General features: G+C 38.5%; 1 protein-coding gene across 4 annotated transcripts in view; it reads right to left on the bottom strand.

Moving 5' to 3' along the window:
* Nucleotides 1-14,089, bottom strand: part of gdpd5b (glycerophosphodiester phosphodiesterase domain containing 5b) — a 65,297-nt gene that overhangs the window by 38,310 nt on the left and 12,898 nt on the right. For all 4 annotated transcript variants that reach the window (XR_005131712.1, XR_001858264.2, XM_017707212.2 and 1 more), the window contains exon 2: nt 1,457-1,631. Coding sequence is in view for 2 of the 4 variants with exons in the window: in XM_017707212.2 (XP_017562701.1) it covers nt 1,457-1,573 (117 nt within the window). In the remaining 2 variants the exon portion in view is untranslated. The remainder of the gene's footprint in view (nt 1-1,456; nt 1,632-14,089) is intronic.

Genomic DNA, 14,089 nt, shown 5'->3' with positions numbered 1-14,089 from the left:
GGCATTCCAGCCTAAAACTGGCATTTAATATATTATTTGACATGTTACGTAACATTCTGCCTGACCGAATACACAAGTTTTGTATCCTTATTGTGTTTATGTTTATCACTGATCTCCCACTACAGTTCCCAGCACGCATTATGCAAATATATCTTACAACCACTGAGCATCCGCAGCACAGCGATAAAGATACCCTTTACTGCTAATGTAGCCAATGAGGCAGAGGCTAATAAATACAGACATCATATTCAGCTTCCTAGCTGCCCTTATGTACCCACGACAAGGCACTTGTAGTTTTACCAAAAGTTTCTCCTGCGTTCAAGATGCATCATCAGAACAGAGTTTGTTCTAGTCTCACTCTAAAATCTCACCCTGGAGGGAAAAACCTGATAAACTCAACATGAAGATTTAATTAACATTGACAACTGGCATACACTGGAGGAGGTTAAAGAGGTGTAAATAAGGTACAAAGATGAAGGGTTTTCAAGAGAACATGAAATCTCACACAGTCCAGGCTTCAATGGACTAAGTATGACCTATAGCCTGACTTCTGCACATCTACTGCAGGTCCAGTGCACTCCGAGTGATGCTCTTGTATATAAAAAGCTAACAAATATCTATGACTTGATGAACTTGTATCCTGTGCCTTGCGAACCAGATAAATTTCCATATGTCGCTAAAATTATGCTACTTCTCAAAGGTTTGAAAACACTGGCTATGTTAACAATTTTGATACTTTATATGCTATAATAACTTTTAATGTAGTAATACAATGTGAATTAAAATATTACAAAATGGTTTTCTAAAAGGTGCCTTAAGGCAATAACATTAAATAGTTAAAGGTATTTTAAATGTTTTATTCAATTTTATTCAATATTATATTTCAAGAATTCTATGAAGAAGAAGAGAATGAAATGATAAATAATATAATAATAGTAATTGTGGGTTGTAATTGTATATTTATTACATTTCCTCAGTCAAAGTTTCTGCTTAGAGATTTGCAACAAACTGCTTTTATATGACTGAAAAACTTACTTGAATAGTAGCGTATGGATTCATAAAAACCTCACATTAGCAAACACTGTTCCTGAAATAGCAAATTAAAAAGATTATGCCTAGTTCTTTCCTGTTTTTCCCCCAGCTGCAGAATCCTCACTGCAATTTATGGAGTAGTTTAATCCTTGTCTAAGGCTAATCCATAATCTATGTCTGGAAAACTGTCTCTAGCTGTCATTTATGTATGTGAATCTTTTTGCCACTCATAATTTGCAACAATGTGCAATACAAAACAATCCACTGTAAACATTTTACAAACTGACCTACATTCTCTCACGAAATGACTGGGAATATATTTTGCACATATAGATATTTTCCAGAGATACTGTACTAAAGCACAAGTAATAATCAGCAAACCACTGAGCAGCATGTTAAATACTATATAATTGGCAAGGCTCACCTTTGTGGTGTCATCATGTGACCGCTGGTAACGTTTCCAGCGGCAGCCATAGATCCCTGTCAGACATGACAAACACAGCTGTCTCTCATAGACCTGCAAGGGTTGGTGCTTCACCATGCTCCTTCAAACTGGACTCCACCCCACCCTTCTACCATCCCACTGACAGCACAGGACCCTGGAGGGAGGGAGAGAGAGGGAGAGAGAGGGAGAGAGAGGGAGAGAGAGGGAGAGAGAGGGAGAGACACACACACACACAGAAAGAGAGATGCAGTGTTAAGAAACAGAAAACTGAAGCAATTACATATTTCATGCTGCATCAGTGTCCTTGGAATAGCAGCAATTGTCTAGCTTTTATAAACTTCTATATTGTGGGCGCACTGCCTCTCAGACATGACCATACAAAGGGTCATAGGAAAAGGCTAATGGGAGAGACATACTCCTTTAAAAAGGATCTGTTTATTGTTGCTGTTCTGTTGTTCATTTGTTTGTGCTATATGCCTTGTTTATGTGTTACTGTGTTGGGGTGCGGAGCCAGTTTCTGGGGTTGAGTGGCTACTCATGGAAGGACAAGCCTGTGGCTAATGATGATCCCTCCTCCTGTGAGTTCCATGTGATGTATGTCTGCTCTAAATATAAAGAGCTTTCCAAGCAGAATCATGGCATCACCTGACTCTTCTTTCTTGCCAAGATGCTACAGTATTCTATATATTACAGGTCAATCAATCTTTACTTGTCATAGAAAGACAACCTCATCAACAGACATTTAATATATGTCCAAAAGTATCCAAACACACCTTAGAATTAGTGAAGTATTAGTGAATAAACTTTAAGTTGAGCCTAATGTTGACAAAAGCTTTCAAGTGTGCACAGAGCTCTTTCCATGGAAGAGCACTGCCAGTGGAGTGAGACTCTCTGGAGCATCTACACACAAGACAAAGGTCAAAATGCCCAATGCCAAACATCAACTTTAAGGGTATAAAGCTTGAGCATTGGGCTGTTGCGTAGTTGTACTGTGCTCTCTGGAGTAATGGAGCTAAATCCAGTATCTTTAGGATGAGCTGGAGTGAAGGTTGTGATCCAGAACAGAATCATCCAACATTAGAACCTGACCTCACTAATGCTCTCGTGGCTGAATGCAATCAAATCATCACAGCAAATGTTCCAACGTCTAGTGAAAGGCCTTTCTGGAAGAGTAGAGGCTGTTACTGCAACAAAAGAGGGAACAAGCTCCCCAATAATATCCTTGATTCCAAATGAAACGATGAATAGAAGCGTGTCTACTTTTGCAAATACAGTGTAATTTAACATTAACAACATTAACCAAAAACCAAAACACCAAAGCTCTAAACCGGGTGCCAGTCAACCTGGAGAGGACGTTTACTGATGTATATTTGGCCTGTAGATTAAACAGCTACAAAAGCGGAAATAAAGCAATTTGTTTTCACTTTTGGACACCTCAAATGCTGGTGTGCAATAAAGCATGAAAAGAAACATGAGCAGAAGCCCACATAACCCCTCGAACCTTCTAATCTGTTGATTTTAAAGAGACTAGAGTGACCTCAGAACTATTTTCAAGGATGTGCTTACAATCAGCAGAATCAGTGAAAACAGTTATTGTTTGTGGTTCATTACAGCCCAGCAAAGACTTACTGGTGCTGGTGCAATGAGTCCATTTCCCAAGAACACTGACACCAGCGCCTACAAACTACAGCAGCTAGACACATCTATCATCCTGTCTATGAAGTGAATTCTGAGCTCTGCTCCAACTAAATGTCCAACAGCAATCAGATTTCCCCAGAGCCCTGGCAAATCACAAGTAAATTCACACAGAATATACTCAAATTCTCATTTCTGCAGCTGCAGTCTCAGCAAACTGACTTCCATTGCTTATCAGCCAACACAAGAAGAGCACTAAGCCTCTGGGCTTCTTATCAGAGGAACTGAGACTATGCTGGAATCCACCAGCCCAAAACATCTTCATATTTATATTCAAACACAGGCAATTGGAATTACATTCTGATCATGTTATTTTAATGAATGTGCTAACACTTAACTTAGGCGAGGAACATGATAATGTTATAATTTTTGCCATAAATCGATAAATAGCCACACTTTTCTGAGTGTATTGCAGCTATAATCAACACTTCTCTAAAAATGAATAATGATAGACAGCCTGTCAACAACTGTTATATTTTATTCTCAAATAGTTTAAGATAGCTTACAGATATTAGAAAAAAAATGTAATTGCACGCACAATTTCATAGCCGTTTTAAATGAGACATACAAGTTACTATACAAACACAATAAAAATAGAAACAAAAAAATATAAAACTTGGTAAAAGAGTAAGAAAAACATCTATAAATTTAGAAAGATTACAAAGTCTGTGTGCATTTGTAACTACGACAAATTCTAACAGGCCTAAAAGCAGAACATATGTACAGTATGCATTGAGTGCAAATGAATATACTGTGCAATACTGTAAAAAAAATTAAGAATTTGCAATATCGACCACCCTTATTTCAATTTTTTTTAAATTATTTGTTAAAATGCTATTCCTGCTTAATATAAGCATTTAACATTCCTGTTGTTTTATGTAGTATTCTGTAGCACAGGTTAGTATCCCTCAGCCTGAGCAGTTAGACAAAATTCTAATTTTATTTAGGAATGCGCAGCACTTCAAATCAGAACACTATGTGACGACCCCCTGTGCTCCCTTCAGGTACTAGTTTGCCAGTGCACGGGCGGAGCTAGGCCTGATTAGTCTAATTAGATCATTGAGGGCACCTGGTAAGAGGTATAGCTTAAAAGGTGGTGGATCTGTCCCTCCCAGAGGCACCTTCTTTCTTTGTGTAGGCACAGTTTATTTTCTTTTTTCAGGCTCTTTGATTTATCCATCTCCCACCCCCCCACCCTCCCACCCCCCTTCTCGCTTTCTTCTTTTGTTTTGCCTCTACATATATCATCTACTGACACAAACATACGTCCACTCGTTCACGACTAACACTGCATTCATACCCTAGACATTTTTGGATAAAAGTATTCTTTGGTTTAAACTCAACCTTTCGTGTTGTGTCCCTCTTCTTATGTTGCGGGGTGTGGACGAGCCCATGCCGTAACATAATTGGGGCCCCCATGTGACGACCCCCTGTGCTCCCTTCAGGTACTAGTTTGCCAGTGCACGGGCGGAGCTAGGCCTGATTAGTCTAATTAGATCATTGAGGGCACCTTTTAAGCTATACCTCTTACCAGGTGCCCTCAATGATCTAATTAGACTAGGTTTTCCTAGTCTTTAAACCATTACATGTCACTATAGACACTACCACAGTACCATTGCAGGAGGCAAGTAGGGATGTTTACCGCAGGCGCAGCAATGGTTGCATTTTTTTTTATTTTGGTCAGAGTGTCTATTTAAGATGTACAGCTCTTAATGAAATCAAGAGACAATTAGCTAGGCAGTAACATCCAAAGCACCCTACCCCGCAATGATCCACATTTTTGCTTCAACCTGACTCGCAGCACACAGGAATGGAGGGAAATGTGGACCGTCTGTGAGGCCCTGAGGACCACATTGGGAAACACTGCTATAAACAATACCAGGGCTGGAGGTTTACAATTTCTCATTGCATGGCACTATAGCAATAAAGAGATATTGAGTTCCATGTTCTTTTATTAGACCTGCTGAAAGTTGCAAAAAAAGTAATACCTGGCCAATGAATACAAAAGTACATGGTGAATATGATCCTTTGCATGTGACCTCTTTCAAGTACAAAACTATCAGAGACACTTTTTACTCAGTGCAATAGGGTTAACACTGACTAACCAGTGCAAATGACCGATTATAGCCATTACAGTCGAACAGGCTCAGTTTTCGATAAAGAGCTAGTCAAAACAGCAACTGCACTTAAAAGCATACTCCATCTTATCTGTTAGTACTACATCTACATATCTGCTTAATGTAGCATTTCTAAGTGGGCCTACAATGGTTATCAAATCCATCAGAGGCATTTGAGTAGCAGGAGGCAGAGACCACCCGGGGCCCTTCATTTGCACTGCACCGGAGGGAACTGCTGTGTCTCCAGTAATTAGCATGTGCACCATTGGGGCTGGTTTGGTTCAGAAAGTGCTGAGGGCCATAATGGAGAGAACGCAAGACTAACTTCACCTCTTCTAAAGTGAACCCTCTATGAATAAAATGCTTTATGGTGTCATTTTAGCGAATCAAGTACTGGGCAAGCTATAGATTTCTTACCAGCGCTACATTTTAACAGCAATCTATGAATCCTTTCTTCACCTCATATGACAGACAGCACTACTGTACAGGCAGCAGCTAATTCCATTTAGTGAAAATAAGTTGTTCCTGTTCAAAAATGACAGCTATATAAAAAATTAAATGTTTTATGGAATGATAGAAATATGGATCAGAGTCCTTAAGGTTATGTTACATAATCAAATTGTGCTTCCTGCCTTTCATATGAAAGGACACTGTTGCAAGGTCAGATGGAAATTATTTGCTTAACAATGCGATTAAGCAGTGCACAGTCTATTATGCAGCCCTATGGTGAAGATATTTAGAAAGTAATTATTTTTGCACCCTCATGCTGTGGAACAGATTCATAGAGGAGGCCTGCTGAATAATTAAGCATTTCCTGTTTCTATTTCTGGCTGGCTAAGGAGTCAGGAAGAGAGGAGGTTAATCCATGGATGTGATCATTTCATGACTAGGCTACAGGACTGATTTTGCTATGCAGGAGTTAAGAGTCTCATTTGACATGAACACGTTTTTCTCATACAACACAGAGTGAGCATTAGCAACACTGTAACTACTAACTACTATCTACCGTGATGGCAGTCTCAGCCTCGGATGCTCCACCCACACGGAAACAGAGCGACTTACATTTGGCTCATGAAGCTGGACACAAATATCAGAATTTTGTCTGTTGGATTGTGAGTGACTATCTGCACATCCAAGTATGCACACTTTCGCACAGCGATCTTTATTGTTCAGACAGTAAACACAGTTTAGTTTTCTCAGTAGAGAAACAGCAAACAGCTGCCAAAATAGTAGGCTGTGATTAGTGGTTTGGCATGTCAGTCAAGAAGCCTCTTCCAGTCAGAGTAGGCGGTACTTGGCAGAAGTCAGGCTTAAAAGACTAGCATGGGTGTAACATAATTATTTTCAAATTTAAGTGTTTTTTGGACTTAAGTTGTGTTACTGAATACATGTAGCAGGATAATATGCACTCAAGTAAAGTACTGTACACCATTTAGTTTGAAAATACCCTTTGCTACTACTTAGCAACTTCACTACCTTGGTGTGATTCTGGATTGCCAGTTATTGTTCTCGACTCACATTGCGAACCTAACTCAGTCATGCAGATTTCTCCTGTACAACATCCAGAGGATCTGACCCTCTCTCACTCGAGAGGCAGCCCAGGTGCTAGTGCAGTCTCGTCACCTCAAGGCTTGACTACTGTAACTCGCTCTTGGCTAGTCTTCCCATGCAGGCCATCAAGCCTCTGCAACTCATCCAGAATGCAGCAGCACGGCTCGTCTTCAATCTCTACAAGTTCAGCCACGTCACCCCACTGCTGCGCTCCCTTCACTGGCTTCCTGTAGCTGCACGCATCAGATTCAAAACCATAATTCTTGCCTACAAAGCCAAAAATGGACCAGCAACTACCTACTTGATGGCAATGGTGAAATCTCAAACTGTACCACAAGCCCTTCGAGCACAGCTCAGCTTGACCTGCCATCCTTTAAGACATGTGAAAGACAAGCATCGAGAATGTTCTCCGTACTGGCACCCAGGTGGTGGAACGAACTCCCACTGGCTGTCCATACAGCAGAGTCTTTTGCTGTCTTCAAATGCAGACTGAAGACACACCTCTTTATACAGCACTTAAACAGCACTGAATTAAGCTTTGATTGTAATGTATTGTACTGCACTTATGTATTGTATTGTAATGTATTGCACTGTTCTGTGTTCAACTCTATTTCTTTTTCTCTGGGTATCAACAGTGACTTTGTTTCTAGCAGTATCTGAGCTCAGGACTGGCTTTCTCTCTAACCTATTGGTAACCAGCAAAGATACTTTCTCTAGACAGACAAAGCACTTCTTGTAAGTCACTTTGGATAAGAGCGTCTGCTAAATACCGTAAATGTAAATGTAAAGACTGCACACATAGCACACATCAGAGGCTTAATCAGAGGACAAACCCAACACACCAGTCAAGAAATCAAGAAGTGAGATATGTGAGATAGGCGGCATTGTTCCTGTACAGTAGGCTAGGTACATTTTTAAATAATTCCATGCGTGTTAATGATAATATTTAGAATAAAGCATTGAGCTGGTAGGTCACTATAACTGAAATTATCCATAGAAAAAAAGTTATGCAGCTGCTTCAATGTATCAAGCTACATCCATCCATCCATCCATTTTCTAAGCCGCTTCTCCTCAAGCTACATTGTAATGTATATTTCTAAAGGAAACTTTCATATAGATTAGCTATATTTTGTTAGGACCATAATAATAACATTTATCATTTTGTAGAGTAAGACTCGTGGCTTAGCTTGCTATGCATTTTAAAGTATGTTGCCCAACTCTGGTGATCACTCTTAATTTATGCTCCTCATGACATTCCACTACATTCTCTGAAACCAAAAAGCAAAACCATGCATTAATAGTACCATAAACAATATGACATTCTTCAAGACCCGCATTAGATATTGATTAAAAAAAACAACCATACTAGAACAACATTCATCTCTGTATTCTGCTGGTCAGCCTGCACAGTTGACAGAAGCGGGTCAACTAATGCTTAGGATTAGCTGATTAGATTGATATGATCTTGTGATGAAAAGCAGTTATCATCTCCTTAACTGACACACATAACCCTGAGCAAGTGAAAACAAGAGATTATGTAACAACAAACCAGAATAACTTCAGCGTTCTGCTGGGTGAAAAAGCATTCCTCTTAAGACCTTCCATGGCAGTAATGATACAGACCCACAACTGTCAGGGTGTTTTACTTGTCACCACTTTCAGCAGTTATCATGTCACAGGGAAGCCTTTTTAAATTGGCCCAGCACGCAGGATGATCAAAGTGAGCATCATGTAACTATACCTGCTCATGTTTTCACATACAAATGTCTTAAGTGTGGATGGGCACTATGATATTTTATCATCATCACTATGAATTACACCACAATGCAGTTTTCTGAGTACATCATGGGTATTGTCAGAACAACAATTTCTGTGTATATATTATAAAAAAAAGAGACTCAATTCTAGATCACCTGTAAAAAGGCTGTAAAAAAAAATAACAAAATAAAACAACCATCACCACCAGTGTGGTACCTACTTAAGCTGCATAATAAGTAGCTGACTGGGTAAAAACCAATTATGCTGTTATTTTATCTAATTTTATTTTTACAAGTTGGTATATTTTAGTTTGTCACAGTATTTGTGAAATATGGTTCCACTCTTTTGCTGGTTCGTTGTAACTGTTTTCGTCTGATCTTTTTTACAGACCTAAATAAAAAGTCTTTAATTACATAATATAAAATATTGTGTTACACACTGTGTATTATAAAAATATCTTCAAGTACTGGCATGTTTTTTTTTGCCATGTCATCCACTTTTAACCCTAAGCCTTCTTAAAAGTTTGTGTCAATTTTAAGTACCTTAATAAAAGAGAGGTCAAACTAATTATGACTGAAATGAAAAAACAACTTTATCTTAATGAGCTCCAGGCTTAACACTTTCTCTGGACATATTAACAAACTTGTTGACCCCTTGCTCCAAAATACCCCAAGGAAGGGTGCAACATGTGTGAGGAAGGGTCTAAAGGAGCACTCTCTTTTTCCGCTGCCTCATTTCCTATCACCAGAAAAAGGAGAATAACAGTCTCCAGTCAGGGAAATGGTTCAGCACTTTGGACTACGCTCTGCTGGACATTTAGACAAAAATTAAGTGAAAGGCCAAGACACAGGCACTTGCTATGTAGCTAGAGACAGCAGATACCAGGAAAGCAGCTCCAGGTGAAAATTGCCATTTTGCACATAATCTCAGGTCCTCTCTACTAAAATGCCCAACCATAAAGGAATTTTCTGACATTTTCAACCTGATCTCCATTTCTTCCTCTATATTGTGTTATTGATTGCTATAGGCCATCCATATAATTAGAAAAGAACCTTTAAAACCTGTTGATCTACAAAAGAAGCCATGAGTAGTTGCTGAAATCCTCAAAAATGTTTGAAATACATGAGTATATAACAATTGTAATATATAATACAACTTCAAAAAACTTTCAAACTAATAATACATGGCTCTGAGTGAGACAGACATAAGAGAATGTCTTGGTAAAACTTGTGATGTTTTACAAGAGCAACTTAAGAACACTGGACAAACACAGGGCCTTCCCCAAACTTTTACCACAAAGATGGAAGCTTATAATTAACTAAAATGTCTTTGCATGCTGCAGCATTTACAATACCCTTCACTGGGTGTTTTGGGCCAGTTACTGTAAGCTCATTTATGAACCCATGCACATAGGCACCAGATTGCTCTAACTATAAATGTTAGTTTCAAGTGTAAATCTGTAGTATTTTAGGGGTTAAATAGCAGCACTGGTTTGCTAACTGTAACTGAGGTTTGTACAGTGGACAGTGATAAGATGAAGCTGATGCTTCTTCTTATTATTATTCTTATTCTTCTTTCCCATTCCACCTTAAACAATGTAGCAGTTACAGTCCGATGCACATATGGGCACCTGAGTGCAACCTCTGTAATATTTAAGGTGAGTAGAAATTTGAGTAAGAAGATTTTATAATTCAGCGTGACTCTGTCAATCTACCACAATATCATCATATCTGGAACTGGCTGACATGACAAGTGTTGCTCTACAGAGTTTATTATATTTTTTAGATTACCGAATGGATTTAGGTGCAAGTTGCTCACAAACCAACCCAATAAAATGGGGGAAGAATATTTATTATGCTGAATATTTAATGAGGATGAAATTTCTTTTCTGCATGTGCTGCTGTTGCATTATGGCCAGTCAAATCTTTACGCTCTCCACCAAGCTCCACCTTACTTCCTCAGCCCTCAACCCTGCTTAGCAAATGTTGCTATCCACCAATGCTTCAAGCCATCAGTTCATTACCATTCCCCATGTTTTGAATTTGAAGCTCTTGCTGCAGTTAAAAAATGTAACCGGGGACGTCTAAAAGTGTTGCTGTTCCTTAAACCACGTAAACAAACAAAAAACCCCAAATGTAAATAAAAACATTGTCATCAGTTTTCTGCTCTCTTAAAATACTGCTTTACTACAAAATCTGGCATGGACTTTGAGCGTGTGTGCATGTGTGTGTATCTACATCATGTGACTCCCGGCCTAAAAACAAGCCCAACTCTGGCCTGGGCATATAGTGTATGTATGATCAAGCACAGCTTGTGAAACTCCAGCCACACAACTACTTAAGTTACACATATTACCAGAAAGCCCTCTCTGGAAAAATAGCTGCATCTGTATAAGAACAAAATTTTATAATTTATATCTTAATTTATAAAAATCCTCACATTGGGATTTTATAAAGGTATTTGTCAAGCATATATAAGCAGCATAAATGTTTTATAGACAGAATACAGTAACTGTAATGGCTCCTTTTATAAATGTGCTGTTTAGTCATGGAGTCAAGTACAGGGAAATGCATCAAAATTATTATCCTTGGCAATTAATCTTACTCTACATATGAGCCAGACAGTAATTCATTTGAAAACACATTTAACTACTCTTAAAGCAGCTGAATAACTTCTATCATGTTTTCTCCCAAGGACAGCGCTTATCAACACTGTGAAAGTCCTTGAAAAGTTTCTTTGCTGAGTCACATGTTAACAAAGAGCCTGCTGCGTCATACATTGGAGCAAAACCTCTTTAACCTGTCAGTATGGCATGGGGATGCAATACAACAAACCACATGACATAATCTATCTTGGGAGCACTGTCATTTGGGGAATCATCTGTATGAACAACAAAGGTCTGTGCTTATTGAACTGTTGTTTGCTATGTTGCAAGCATACCAATGTAATCAATGCAGTGTGGAACAGAAAGGACACTGCTATTACTTTATGATTTGTCAGGATGATGTCAAACCTGAAAAATTAGAGCAGTTGACGGGTCATGTATTATTACTAGGAAAGGAAATGCTTGTTCTTGTATGTTGTGAGAATGATTAGTGCTCTGATTGTAGCTTCCTTAGTAAACAAACATACAAATACACACAGAGATCACCTTCATTTATTTAATTTCCCCTCAAAACATCCATTAAGTACAACATTAATTTCAGCATTAGGAAAAAAACCTGAAAACTACAAAGACGCCTCAACAATTTAATACTACATTGAATCTTCAGCATTGAGTGTGGCCACCCTTGTTTTCAGTTTTTCAAAGAAACCTGCAGTGACATTTTTCCACACTTCCAAAATTTAGTCTTAGAAGTTGGTTGCATTTTCTGCTTCTCACAATCTAAGTAATACAAAAAATACTCAGCTATGTTGAGGACTGGACTCTGGGGTGGTCAGTCCACTGTTCTGAGAACACCAGCAGCTTCTTTGCTTGGTTTGTACGTTTCCTTTTCTCAGTAAGAGCTTCATGACAGCTACACATCCTTTCAGACAGAAACACTTGTGGATTTTTGAAGCAAAGTGGAACTTGACTTTCTCCTCTGTCTCAAAGACAAAAGCTTTAAGTACCATTTATCTGACAGTGACAGTTTTGGTGGTCTACCAGGAGTCTCATTTTCTCCTATGTTGGAAACGCCACTGCAGTTACATGGACTAAACGTCCTGTTTCTCTTAAACAATTACAAGTTGAGAGGAGCTTTAAACGTGTTTTGAAGAAATAGCTGCTTAACATATAGTGAATCCAGCAGTTTTCATTCATTGTTTCCATCTATTACAACCTGTCATCTTCATATCTTCATATCAGACCACAATGGAAATAAGCCTACGATCTTTATATCTTTATTGTGTGCTTATCCTGGATAATTTTGAAATGCTTGTAAGCTCTGTAAGAATGCAGTCTTTAATATTTTAATAATTCTTAAATAAATGTACTCCTTTGACTTTGCCCTTATGCAAATGATTGACTCATATCTAATCTTCACAGAAATCAGTTGAAAAAAGATTAAGCAGTATTTAATCTGGAAATTGAATATATGAAGGTAGTCTTTGACTTTTAAACAGTCTTGTGCATACAATATTTTCAACTGTAAAATGTTTTTGTTAAATTAAAATGAAATATCCCAACCCTTATGACCTCATAATGATTAGCCTGATGATCAAGTTAAGAATGATGTTATTGAGGGCAAGGAGTTCAGAAATACCTGTGCATAAGCAACAAAATTTCATTAACAGGTTGTTTGTGCTCGACTCCCTTTTTATTGAACGTCCTCCAGCACTGACTCAGCCAGCCTCCCACTCATCCTCCCCACGCCAGCAAGGAATATAGTTTTCAAGTGACCATCTGTTTGCTCAACACCACCTTGCACAACGCCCAAGCTAAAATACTCTCAGTCAAAGCAAGTGTGAGTGCAACCTCAATTTCAGAGTGTCTGGAAAGTCGGCTATTTGAAAACTACCACTCCGACACCAACAGTCATTTTGAACATTATTGTAGACTTGCCCTCTTTTTGCACCGGAACAAACTAAATCAGAGGTTTAAGGATGAGTGAGCTGGCACGGTCAGGTGTACTGCAGCTGATGCTGAATAAATATTTGGGGTGGCTGACATTTTCCATGAGAACCCTTTCATTCTTACTGTGTCCATGTGTCTTGGGTGTGGTTGCAGATGTGGCTTTGGCTGCATTTGAAAATATATACCTGGTAATGGCTTAACAACTATGATGGACAATGTCCCAGATATTAAATATCCGACTACGCCCACCCCTGTGTTCCCATATGCCTTCCTTGTTTTGTTTTGATCTGATCTTTCTAATTTGATGATTTATATTTGCATGGGTAAGTGACTCAATTCTGTCATTAATGTGAATGCATGTTAATGAATAACATCACATGATCATATAAATGATCATAACAGTGATCATAAAAAAAATCAGGAAATCAACTAATGAGCAAAATATGCAAAGGATTTTTTTTAACAGCTCTCTGCTGTTCATTAGAGCAAGACAAGGGCAAAAAATGACCAGATGCACTGCCTTCGGAGTGTTTACTGTTAGATCAAATTAGGCAGATTTATTCTACATTTCTAGGTTAAAGTGGCATAAATTTGGCTCCGAATTTTTGGCTTAATATCAAACAGATCTGATGCTTGCAGAGCTATGTGGACACCCAAAATCTGACCTTTTCAAACCAGATCTATGCCACTTTCATATGCAATCTTAGATGTCTGTTTTATGGCTATGCAAGCAGAATGGAATTCATGTATCTTTTTTTCCCCTTTCTTTCTTTACCACTGCACACATACATACCAACATCATGAGCAAAGGTCTGGGCAAATAAAAAAATGTAATTAAGCAACGAAGCTTGTAATGTGAACTTGGCCAAAGTGTCTCAGATGTGAAAAAAATCTAATGTGTGTGTCCACACAGCTCTGAATATATCAGGTCTCTGA

Source organism: Pygocentrus nattereri, chromosome 17 (genome assembly GCF_015220715.1).
Source record: "Pygocentrus nattereri isolate fPygNat1 chromosome 17, fPygNat1.pri, whole genome shotgun sequence".
Lineage (NCBI taxonomy): Eukaryota > Metazoa > Chordata > Actinopteri > Characiformes > Serrasalmidae > Pygocentrus > Pygocentrus nattereri.
This window is presented reverse-complemented; position numbering and strand designations above follow the sequence as displayed.